The sequence below is a fragment of the Bombina bombina genome, chromosome 1 (genome assembly GCF_027579735.1).
Source record: "Bombina bombina isolate aBomBom1 chromosome 1, aBomBom1.pri, whole genome shotgun sequence".
In the NCBI taxonomy this organism is placed as follows: Eukaryota; Metazoa; Chordata; class Amphibia; order Anura; family Bombinatoridae; genus Bombina; species Bombina bombina.
Window position 1 is genome coordinate 355,925,222 of NC_069499.1, and position 12,876 is coordinate 355,938,097.

At 39.7% G+C, this 12,876-nt stretch overlaps 1 protein-coding gene across 1 annotated transcript in view; it reads left to right on the forward strand.

The window, feature by feature from the left end:
- SLC4A3 (solute carrier family 4 member 3) overlaps window positions 1-12,876 on the forward strand; it is a 153,917-nt gene that overhangs the window by 107,082 nt on the left and 33,959 nt on the right. Inside the window, exons 15-16 of the mRNA XM_053689813.1 lie at window positions 550-800; window positions 1,988-2,157. Coding sequence (XP_053545788.1) covers window positions 550-800; window positions 1,988-2,157 — 421 coding nt within the window. The remainder of the gene's footprint in view (window positions 1-549; window positions 801-1,987; window positions 2,158-12,876) is intronic.

Consider the following 12,876-nt stretch of genomic DNA (forward strand, 5'->3'; position numbering starts at 1 on the left):
ATGGGCAGTAATAAAGCCAAAACTGTTTCCAGAAGAATAGTCAAGTTCAAGTTGAGGTTTAACAATTGCCCCCCAAAACATTTACTCCCCCCCTGCAGGTGAGGTATCTCCACTGAACTACCGGTATGTAGGATCAGAATTTTGCGTTGCTTCCCTTACATTCATACTCCTTTGTATACATGCTAATATAATCATGTTTAGGGCTAGCAGTAAGATTTTAATCTTGGCCTTGATCAATTGACATTCTGTACTTGCTCTTTCTGAGTTGTTACAAGAGGATGAGTAATGTTTTCTATAGTTCTTTTAGGTGTGTGAATACATTTGCATAGGTTATCTGCGCCATTATGATCCATTCTTCTTTCTGATTTGTTTTTAATAATAGGAGGGAGTTGTAAAATTTTTGTTTACTTTTAAAATAGGCTCTTAGCAAATATGTGAACTTACTCATTTTATAAAGAAACTTAAAATATACATCTGTAAGAGAATGCCTTTAATCCATTTATTTGTATAATGTGACGCTCTTTCTTTCTGTCCTTTGTCCCATTTCAGCTTGATAGTCAGCAGAAAGGAGAGACGCCTGCAGAAGGGCAGTGGATTCCATTTGGACCTGTTGCTAATTGGCTCCTTGGGAGGTTTGTGTGCCCTTTTTGGGCTACCATGGTTGACTGCAACAACTGTACGCTCAGTGACCCATGTCAATGCTCTAACGTTGATGTGCAAGACAGCACCTGGTGAGAGGCCGCGAATCTCTGAAGTCAAAGAACAGAGAGTGACTGGAGTCCTGATTGCTATACTAGTGGGTAAGACTATTGAAAACATACAAGTTTAATGTTATCATACCTTTTGTACTTCCAGTAACATCAAATTCATAGTTTTACTTATTTTACTAAAATTAATAAACCACTGTATATGTAGGAAATAATAACATATCTGAAAGCAGGTTTAAACAAAAACTTTTCACTGAACTATTTTCACTCACCTTACCCTTCCCAACTCTACCGCTCTACTGTATTTAAAAAACAAATAATATAGTGTTATATGTTGGGGAGAAAGTGTGTGTGCTTGTGTATGTGCTACGTATTAGGAGTGTATTAATGTGTTCCCAATTATCCATTTTGTGTATTAAATTGTTTACAAATTGCTGCTTTGCCTATATTTTGTAGTCTGAAGTAACTGTTTTTGCCTGTTGAAGCCACCATCTATACTGAACAATTCACCATCTATACTGAACAAATATATGTATAGAAAAGCTATATAAACAACAAGAACCACCAGAAGAAATCTACCTTTCAGTGGGGGTGGGAGAGATAGGTACAACATTGTCTAATTTAAATTGATCCCTCTAAGTAATGGGCTTTGTTTATACAGACAAAAACTAGATAAGAAGGATTTGGGGTAGATTTAATAAGCAGCGGATGCTGCTTTTTACCCCCGTAGTTTCCGGCTCGCCGTAAACTGAAGTTAACAAGCAGTGGTTGTAAGACCGCTGCTCCTTAACTTGTCTGCTACCTTTTAGGTGGCGAACTGCAATCATCCCAATCAGATACGATCGGGATGATTGACACCCGGCATTGAACAAGCATTTCACAAGAAATGCTTGTGCAATGTTAAATGCTGACATCATATGCTGTTGGCATTTAGAGATGACAGGCGGACAAGATTCGCTACAGCGAATCATGTCCGCCAGGCATTTAATAAATTGACCCCTTTGTATGTATGCAGTCTGAAAAGATAATGAGGACTCTGTTCTCTGCACGCTCAGTCAATTTTAATGGATTGTGGTTTTGAAGAGCAAAAACTGCTATTTCAGATACAAAAATAAATAGTATATAGCTTTATCCAGTGATACAACCCAACAAAATTGCAGTTTTTCTTCTGCATATATTTTCAAGTTTAATATCTATAACAATAGCTTACATGTTGCATGAAATCCCACTGCCTATTTGTTAAACTTTTGCATTTCATATTATGTGTTATTATTTTTCAGGACTTTCCATAGTAATGGGTGAGATGTTGCGTCAGATCCCTTTAGCTGTGCTCTTTGGGATATTTTTGTACATGGGTGTTACATCCCTCACTGGGATCCAGCTGTTTGAGCGCCTTCTTCTAATTCTTATGCACCCCAAACACCATCCTGACCACACCTATGTAGTTAAGGTGCGTAGACCTGTGGGGATATTTAATACTAAATAAGACCAAATATAATGAAAATGTATTTTATATTCTTATAACTTAAAGTAGGATTTAAAAAAAGGTAATTCCCATAAGGGCCTAGATTACAAGTGAAGCGCTATTGAGACAGGAAGTAGAGTGTTACTTAGAGGGCAACAATAAATGTTTTGAAAAAAGTTTAATAAAACATGTCAAACATATTAAAATAAAGTAATAGGTGCCAATTTATCAAGCTCCGTATGGAGCTTGATGCCCCTTGTTGCCGGAAACATTAGTTATGAAACAGCAGTCTTAAAACGCTGTTCCATAACTGGTCCGCCTGCTCTGAGACCGTGGACAGGAATTGACAGAATCTGCAGGGGGTGGCATTGCACAAGCAGTTTACAAGAATCGATGTGCAGCGGACATGATACGCTACATCGTATTATGTCCGCTTGCACTATGATAAATCTACCCTTACACTCTTATATCTTTATCGATATACTGTATATATATATATGTGTGTGTGTGCGTGTATACATTTTTATGTGTGTATTTATATAAGTGTAAATATAAACATACACATACAAATATACTGTATACACATATATATTTATACAACTTTTCAGACCTTCTCAGTGAAACCTTGACAAATACAAAAACAGTGAATACGTTGTTTTTTTTAATACAAATGCTTTAAATTCCTTTCGGCTAGATTACGAGTTTTGCGGTAAGAGCTGCTCGGTGCTAATTTGCAAGTTATTGCCACCCCTCACCTCCCTATAGCGCTGCTATTACAGGTTTTCATAAGCAGGCAAGAAGTGAGCGTAGAGCAAAATTGAGCTCCATACCATACTCCAATACCAGCGCCGCGGTGAGCTGGTTTTATGTGCTTGTGCACGATTTCCCCATAGACATCAATGGGGAGAGCCGGCTGAAAAAAAAGCCTAACACCTGCAATAAAGTAGCGTAAAGCTCCGTAACGCAGCCCCATTGATTCCTATGGGGAAAGAATAAGTTATGTTTACACCTAACACCCTAACATAAACCCCCGAGTCTAAACACCCCTAATCTGCCGCCCCCGACATCGCCGACACCTACAGTACACTTATTAACCCGTAATCTGCCGCCCCCAACGTCGCCGCCACTATACTAAAGTTATAAACCCCTAAACCTAACACCTCCTACTTTAATATAATTAAAATAAATCTAATAAAAAAATCCTATCATTACCTAAATAATTCTTATTTAAAACTAAATACTTACCTATAAAATAAACCCTAAGATAGCTACTAATAGTTACATTGTAGCTAGCTTAGGGTTTTTTTTTTATTTCACAGCTAAGTTTGTATTTATTTTAACTAGGTAGACTAGTTAGTAAATAGTTATTAACTATTTACTAGCTACCTAGCTAAAATAAATCCAAATTTACCTGTAAAATAAAACCTAACCTGTTTTACACTAACACCCAAGATTACACCTAAAACACCTAAAAATATAGATAAAGGGGAATCAGTTGATGTGATATACTTAGATTTTGCAAAGGCATTTGATACAGTGCCACATGAGAGATTAATGCACAAAATTAAGGGACTGGGAATAGTTGAAAATGTTAGCTCATGGATAAATAACTGGATAAAAGATAGGGAGCAATGAGTAGTAGTAAATGGATCATACTCAGATTGGACAAAGGTAATCAGATTCCCCCAGGGATCAGTACTGGGCCCTGTTCTTTTTAATATTTTTATAAATGACTTGGAGCAAGGATTAAATAGCGACATCTCTATTTTTGCAGATGGTACTAAGTTAAGTAAGGTCATTAGGTCAGAGCAGGATCTGCAAAAATTAGAAGTATGGGCAAGTAAATGGAAAATGAGATTTAATACGTTAAAATGCAAGGTTCTACATTTTGGAAGTAAAAATAAGCAGGCAACGTATTTTTTAAATGGGACAAGACTTAGCCAAACAGAGGAGGAAAGGGATTTGGGAGTAGTAATAGATAACAAGCTAAAGATGGGTGCACAATGCAGGGCAGCGGCTTTAAAGGCTAATAAGATACTAGCATGTATTAAAAGAGGCATTGATTCAAGGGAGGAAACATAATTATGTCACTATATAAAGCCCTGGTAAGACCTCACCTTGAGTATGGAGTGCAGTTCTGGGGACCGATCGCAAAAAAAGATATTGCAGAACTAGAAAAAGTTCAGAGAAGGGCCACAAAGCTAATAAGGGGATTGGAGAAATTAACCTATGAGGAGAGGCTAGCCAAACTGGGTCTGTTTTCTTTAGAAAAAAAGGCGCTTGAGAGGTGACATGATTACTTTATATAAATATATTCAAGGCCCATATTCAGAGATGGCAGAAGCTCTGTTTATTCCAAGAAAATTGTTTCTGACAAGAGGTCACAATTTAAGGTTGGAGGAAAGGAGATTTAATCTCCTGCAATGGAAACGTTTTTTCACTGTAAGAGCAATAAAATTGTGGAACTCATTACCAAAGGAGTTAGTGAATGCCAATACCATAGATACATTTAAAAATAGTCTGGATAAATTTCTGTATATAAACAAAATTCATGGATATGATTGCTAGTATTAAATGAGTCACCCTTTAGTGGGGTTATTTAAGCTTAACTGGAGCTTTTTGCAAGTATTTTAGATTTGTATAGGTTGAACTCGATGGACTTCAGTCTTTTTTCAACCTTATCTGCTATGTTACTATGTTACTATGCTACACTAAAATTAAATAAATTACATTAATTAAATACAATTAAATAAATTACAAAAAAAAACAAACACTAAATTACACAGAATAAAAAAAGAAATGATCAAATATTTAAACTAATTACACCTAATCTAATAGCCCTATCAAAATTAAAAAGCCCCCCAAAATAAAAAAAACCCTAGCCTACAATAAACTACCAATAGCCCTTAAAAGGGCCTTTTGCGGGGCATTGCCCCAAAGAAATCAGCTCTTTTACCTGTAAAAAAAAATACAAACAACTCCCCAACAGTAAAAGCCACCACCCACACAACCAACCCCCCAAATAAAATCCTAACTAAAAAACCTAAGCTCCCCATTGCCCTGAAAAGGGCATTTGTATGGGCATTGCCCTTAAAAGGGCATTTAGCTCTTTTTCGGTGCCCAAACCCTAAGCTAAAAATAAAACCCACCCAATAAACCCTTAAAAAAACCTAACACTAACCCCCGAAGATCCACTTACAGTTTTTGAAGACCCAACATCCATCCTCAACGAAGCCGGCAGAAGTCCTCAACGAAGCGGCAGAAGTCCTCATCAAAGTCATCAGAAGTCTTCATCCAAGTCAGCAGAAGTCTTCATCCAAGCGGACCGAAGTCTTCATCCAAGCCGGCAGAAGTCTTCATCCAGACGACATCTTCTATCTTCATCCATCAGACGCAGAGCGGCTCCATCTTCAAGACATCCGGCGCAGAGCATCCTCTTCTTTCCACGGCGACTGAAGAATAAAGGTTCCTTTAAGTGACGTCATCCAAGATGGCGTCCCTTGAATTCCGAATGGCTGATAGAATTCTATCAGCCAATCGGAATTAAAGGTGATAAAATCCTATTGGCTGATGCAATCAGCCAATAGGATTGAGCTTCAATCCTATTGGCTGATTCAATAAGCCAATAGGATTGAGCTTGCATTCTATTGGCTTATTCTAGTGGTGGTGATGTCGAGAGCGGCGGATTAGGGGTTAATAATTTTATTTTAGTGTTTATGATGCGGGAGGGCCTCGGTTTAGGGGTTAATAGGTAGTTTATGGGTGTTAGTGTACTTTTTTACACTTTGGTTATGAGTTTTATGTTACGGCGTTGTAGCATAAAACCCATAACTACTGACTTTCAGTTTACAGTATGGATCTTGTAGTTTTAGGCTGTACCGCTCACTTTTTGGCTGGACAGACAAACTCGTAATACTGGCGCAAAGGAAGTCCCATTGAAAAATGACTTTTTGAAAGCTGCGGTAGTTACGTTGCATTCCATAACGCTGCTTTTTCACCCATACCGCAAAACTCGTAATCTAGCCGTTTGTTCTTCACAAGAAATTGGTATTTTGTTTCATAAGGTGGTGAGACTCTACAAGCCATCACATGTGGGATTAAACTCCAGTCCACTAGGAGGCAACATAGTAATACGCAACATACCAATAGTTTTTAATTTCTTCCACATTCCTGCATATCTCAGTCTTATTTTTTGCCTCTGCAGGAGAAGGTTAAGATTTGAGATGCTCAAGATTTATTTTTGATAGAGGTTTTTAAACAGCTTGGAGACCCATTACCCCCTTAGAGAGCCAGGAATATAACAGAAGGATGTAGAGGAGTACCACAGGCAGTGAGTGTAAAATCTCCTGTGGCAGTTGTTCACTAGTCTGCCACAGGTGTTGCTGGGATCTGATCCCCCTCCTGTTGGCTTCGTCAAGGTATTTCCTATTAAAGATATTTGGTTAGTTTAATATACCCTGGATGGGCCATTCTACTGGACACAGGACTTCAGCAGCTGAGTTAGCACGGTAGAGGGGGTGTTTTCTTTCAGGTAAGTGCAACATACACTTACATAGCCCCCAGTCTATTAGCAGTCTATATCCATATGTATATCATAGCCAGGGGATATATCACAGTTTATGACTAAAGGGACATTTTATGTGGGACTTTATGTTAATCTTAAAGGGATATTAAACCCAAATGTTTTCTTTCATGATTCAGATAGAGCATGCAATTTTAAGCAACTTTCTAATTTACTCTTATTTTTCTTCATTATCTTGTTATCTTTATATGAAAAAGTAGGAATCTAAGCTTAGAAGCCTGTCCATTTTTAGTTCAGTACCCTGGGTAGCACTTGTTGATTGCTGGCTACATTTAGCCATTAATCAGCAAGCGCTACCCAGGTCTGAACCAAAAATGGTCCGGCTCTTAAGCTTACATTCCTGCTTTACAACCAAGAGAATGAAGAAAAATTGATAATAGGAGTAAATTATAAATGTGCTTAAAATTGCATGCTCTATCTGAATCACGAAAGAAAACAATTGGGTTTAGTATCCCTTTACTTTAACAGTAAAGAGCTGACATTTTATTGTTAAGAAATTTTTTTCTTCTGAGTGGAAGGCACAGTAAGTTCTGGCAAGACTTTTTTTTTATTACAAGCAAACAGGATCAGCACACCTCATAGCAATGGCAGCATAAACTGTAGAGACATAGGTGCCACACCGTCCAGGCTTCCCTCAATAAGCCTGCAAAGAGTACATCAAACGAAGTAGTGAAAGTGGCACATATTAATTCAGGATTCTCTCAGATGTCTGCAGCATAGGAGGGACAAAGTACTACAGCATATAAGGAGCTTTTATACAACTTTTATACAGCATTTTTTCATACAGATTTGGCCTAAATTGATCATTTTTGGAGCAGCTGTGTCTATCTCTTAATGTACGTATTTTTGATATGTAATCAAAGGTAATCAGTGGAGGCCTGCAGGGATCAATACTGGGCCTTGTTCTTTTTAATATTTTTATTAAAGGGATACTGAACCCACATTGTTTCTTTCATGATTCAGAGAAAGCATGCAATTTTTTTTTTCAAATATCATTTTTATTAGGGAGAACAGAACCCATAGATACAACATGCTTCCAAAGTACAGGTTACATACATTAAGTAACATTGTTTTGGTTGTGTTGATAAAAAGTGAAATATAACTCTAATGTACATTATATTGACACTGACTGCGTTTAAACATTCCTGCTACAATAAAACGGTCTCCGTGCGTGTCTCCTGCTATCAGACATTTTATTTATCTTAAACCAAAAACTTCCCTAAATTTTAATAACTCCAACTAACTAAAACTTTTTAACTTGCGCTACTACTAACCAAGATAACCCTGATGGGCACTGGGTTAGCTTCAGTGTTGGGGCCTGGCAGAGGAGAGAAAAAAAAAAGGGGGGAGGGGGAGGAGGTGAGAGGCGGGGAGAGAAGAGGGCCAGAGAGACGTTAAGAGAGGAAACGAGTACGTGTGAGAGGGAAGTTATAAAGCATGGTGCTGAGTCTCTAACATTCTTTAGTTAAACAAATGGTCCCAATCTCCTCTTAGAGTGTCCTCCATGAAAATCACAGAGTCCCTGAATGGCCTGAGAATTAACCTCTGTATTTCCAACTCAAAGGTAAGGATAAGTCTGTGCCATTTGTGCAGGAACAGGCCCAGTCTATTCTGAACATCAATTCTAACATCCATTTGTTCGATGAAAATTTGGGATTGTAACAAATTTTTAAAGCCCTTGAAGGAAGGGCCTACGGTCGCTATCCAGTGTTTTAATATGTATTTTAATATGTATTTTCTAGCCAACAGAATAATTAAGCTCAGTACTGAATCAAGGTGCTTATGTTGCTCATCCCATAGCAGGAATATTATAGTTTCGGGTTGTATTTCAAGCTGTATCTGTAGTTTTTGTTTCAACCAGAATTGTATTTTACCCCAATATTGTCTAATTGGGGGGCATCCCCATATGTAATGCAAGAGACTAGGATTATCTAATGCGCATTTGGCGCATCTATTCGGGCAAGTAGGCACCCATTTTGTCAATACTCTCGGTGTGAGATATGCCCTGTGTAAGAAGCGTACTTGGGATTCCCTATATATAGCTGACAGGGTCGCTTTCCTAGTTTTTTCCATACCATTCCTTATCTCCACCCATGTGACCTCTTCCAGACCCTCTCTGACCCAGCCCGCCTGTATGGACGACTGAAGGCTTATAAGGTGATGTTGCAAGAGTGTTTGATAAATTTCCGAGAGCGAGAATCTGCCCATTGCGTATAGTGCCTGTGTGAGACGGAAGGGGGAACCCTCCCAGAAATCTGCATTGTCTCTGACCAATGCCCCAACGTAGTGACGTACCTGGAGAAAGGCATAAAAGTGGGTTCTTGGTAGACTATAGTCCCTTTGCAGGGCACCAAATGTTTTGACCACTTTAGTTAGTGGGTCTATTAGGTGTTTAAGAGACGTCATCCCCTTTTCCTCCAAAACTCTAAAGGGTAGGGTCTCAGAGCCTGCCGGAAAGTCTGGGTTTTTCCTAATAGGTAAGTAGTACGAGGCATGGCATTTACCCAGGTACTTGTGGGCTAACTGCCAGGCCTTCAAAGGATCTTTGAACAGCACGCTAAGGCCCAAGGACCTTAAGGACCCCGAATCTGCCACATGTGGGAGATAAGCCAGAGACACGTCTCCCAGCACTGCTTGCTCCAGGTCCGGATGACAGAAATGGTGGCTGCCAACTTGCCAATCCACCACTAAGCGAATCAGCGCGGCCCAATTATACAGCCTAAAGTCTGGGAGTGCCAAGCCTCCGTTAAGGAAGGTCATGTTAAGTTTATCTCTCGAAATCCGAGATTTTTTCCCCTGCCAGATGAAGGCTCTTGCTGCAGAGTTTAAGAGTTTAATATCAGATTTGTTCAGAAGCAAAGGGAGCATTAGCAGTGGGTACCGTACTCGGGGAAGTACCACCATTTTAGGTATGGCAACCCTTCCCGACAACGACAATGGCAGAGACCTCCAGCCATTCATTTGAGCTTGTAATTTAGCACAAATAGGAGTTAAGTTGTTGGCATATAACTTATTGGGGTTAGCCGAGATTTTAATACCGAGATATGTAATATCATGTCTAGCCTCCGTGAAGGGGTATCTCTCATCAGAGCCCGTTACCCTATTTAGCCAAAGAATCTCCGATTTTTGTACATTTACTTTATAGTCTGAGAATAGGCCAAAGTCAGTAAGGATATTCATGATGCTAGGTAGGTGCGTCCGAGGATCCTGTACAAAGAGAAGCATATCATCCGCGTACAGAGCCAGATGTTGTGGGGCTCCTGCTACATCAATGCCAGGAAAATCCTGCCGTAGTTTAATAGCCAGAGGCTCCAATGCTATATTAAAGAGCAGGGGCGACAGAGGGCACCCCTGTCTTGTACCTCTGTGTAGTTGGAAGTCGGGCGAGAAAACACTGTTCATTAGCACATTCGCAGTGGGTGAGTGGTAAAGATTTTTAATAAGGGTGAGGAAGGGGCCGGAAAAGTTGGCCTGAATCATGGTGTTGAAAAGATGACCCCACTCCGCTCGGTCGAAGGCCTTCTCCGCGTCAAGTGACAGAAGGAAGGCCTCCGGTCTATCCTTCACCCTGCAATCCCGAGAACCAGCCCAGAAGTGCTGGACTATCTGCAAGACCCTACGGACATTAACAACCGACGAACGTGCATGCATGAAGCCTGTCTGGTCCTCATGAATGATGCTAGGCAAAATAAATTTTAGTCTCTCTGCAAACAGTTTGGTGAGGATCTTGTAGTCCGAGTTTAACAGGGAGATCGGCCTATAAGATTCGGGCAGCAAGCAGTCTTTACCTGTTTTTTGGATCAACGTGATGGAGGCCGATAAGAATTCTGGGGCAGGTGTCTTTCCCTCTCTAAAGTAGCCGGCAAACAGGTCCACGAGGGAGGGGGCCACCTGTGGCTTAAGCAGGCGGTAGAATTCGATCGGCAACCCGTCGGGGCCGGGTGCCTTACCCAGTGACATGGCCATAATAGTTCTCTCAACCTCCTCCTTCTCTATGGGAGCGTTTAGTTTGCTCAATTGTTCCTCAGAGATTTTTGGAAGTGTAATAGTCTCCCAAAATTGGTCTCTCACCTTGCTTCCCGGGGGGAGTTCACTTGTGTATAAGGAAGAGTAGTAGGAAGCAAAAGCCTCCGCTATTAATTTAGAGTCTCAAAGAACTTTGCCCCTCGCCTTTATTGCCGCAATGTGTTTGGAGGAGGTATTTAATTTCACCAGGGTAGCTAAAAGCTTCCCAGATTTATCCCCGTATCGATAGTATTTACCTCGGGTCCGTAGGAGCGCCTGGGAGGCCTGGTGCGCAAGGTGCGCATCATACTCCGTTTTGATACTAACATACTTACGATAAGTGCAGTTAGAGGGGGTAGTGCAATACTCGCGATAAGCATCCGCTAAACTATTTCTCAGTCCCTCAACCTTTTCCATGCATTGTTTTTTTCTGCAAGCTAAATACGCGATGATGTTACCTGAGAGAACTGCTTTGGCCGTCGTCCAGAAAAGTTCCGGCCTATTTAAATGTTGGATGTTGTTTGCCCTATAATCATCCCAGCAGTGCACTAAATAAGTTTGAAATTCCTGGGACGTTACTAAATATTTTGGGAATCGTATGGTACGCCTGTTACACACTCTAGGAGCTGCGTCAAGAAAGAGTGCTATGGGGGCATGGTCAGAAACAATAACCTCACCAATTTTTGTATCAATAACTTGAGTGACTAAAGAATTTGAAATCAGGAAGAGGTCAATGCGTGAAATAGAGGGCATAGCTCGGGATATGCAGGTATAGTCCGGGTTAAGTTGTCGCCAAATATCTAAGACATCCAGGGTACCGTCCAGTCCCGCAAAGACCTCTCTCTCAAATTTATCTGACACCTTGGGCAGGCTCCTTGCTGTACATCTGTTGGGGTATTTAAGCCTATCACAATGAGGATTATGGGCTAAGTTAAAATCCCCTCCTAATATGATGTGAGTACCTAAAAAAGGTGTGAGTGTAGTCAGTATGGAGTCCCAAAACTTCCTGTCTTTTTGGTTCGGGGCATAAATATTACATAATGTGTAAATGTTATCTGAGATGCGGATCTGTACCAAAATGTATCTACCTTCGGGGTCTTTAAGTACTTCTAAAACCTTGTATTCCAATTGTTTACCAAAAAGTATAGCCACCCCTCTACTAGCTGTTTTATATGAAACATATTCCACTTTCCCCACCCAATCAGTCCGTAGTGAGAGGTGCATCTCCTGTAAGAACACAGGTGAGTTAAATCGACTTCCTCTTGATAGGGGAATGTTGGGGGGGGGGGTATTGTATTTTTTTTTTACTGGTAAAAGAGCTGATTACTTTGGGGCAATGTAGGAGGGAATTTTATTATTTTGGGGGGCTTTTTTATTTTATTAGGGGGATTAAATTAGGTGCAATTAGCTTAAAATTCTTGTAATTCTTTTTTTATTTTCTGTAATTTAGTGTTTGTTTTTTGCACTTTAGTTAATTTGAGATAATTTTATTTAATTGTAGGTAATTGTATTTAATTAATTAAATTTTTTTAATTGTAGTATAATGTTAGGTGTAATTGTAACTTAGGTTAGGATTTATTTTACAGGTAAATTTGTCTTTATTTTAGCTAGGTAGTTATTAAATACTTAATAACTATTTAATAACTATTGTACCTAGTTAAAATAAATACAAACTTGCCTGTAAAATAAAAATAAACCCTAAAATAGCTACAATGTAACTATTAGTTATATTGTAGCTAGCTTAGGGTTTATTTTACAGGTAAGTATTTAGTTTTAAATAGCAATAATTTAGTTAATAATAGTAATTTTATTTAGATTAATTTAAATACTATTTAAGTTAGGGGGGTGTTAGGGTTAGTGTTAGACTTAGGTTTAGGGGTTAATAACTTTAATATAGTGGCGGCAGTGTAGGGGGGGCAGGATAGTGGTTAATAAGTTTAATGTAGGTGGCGGCGGTGTAGGGGGGGCAGGATAGGGGTTAATAAGTTTAATATAGCGGGCGGTGGGCTCCGGGAGCGGCGGTTTAGGGGTTAAACATTTTATTTAGTTGCGGCGGGGTCCAGGAGCGGCGGTTTAGGGGTTAATACGTATACTGTAGGTGGCGGCGGTGTCAGGAC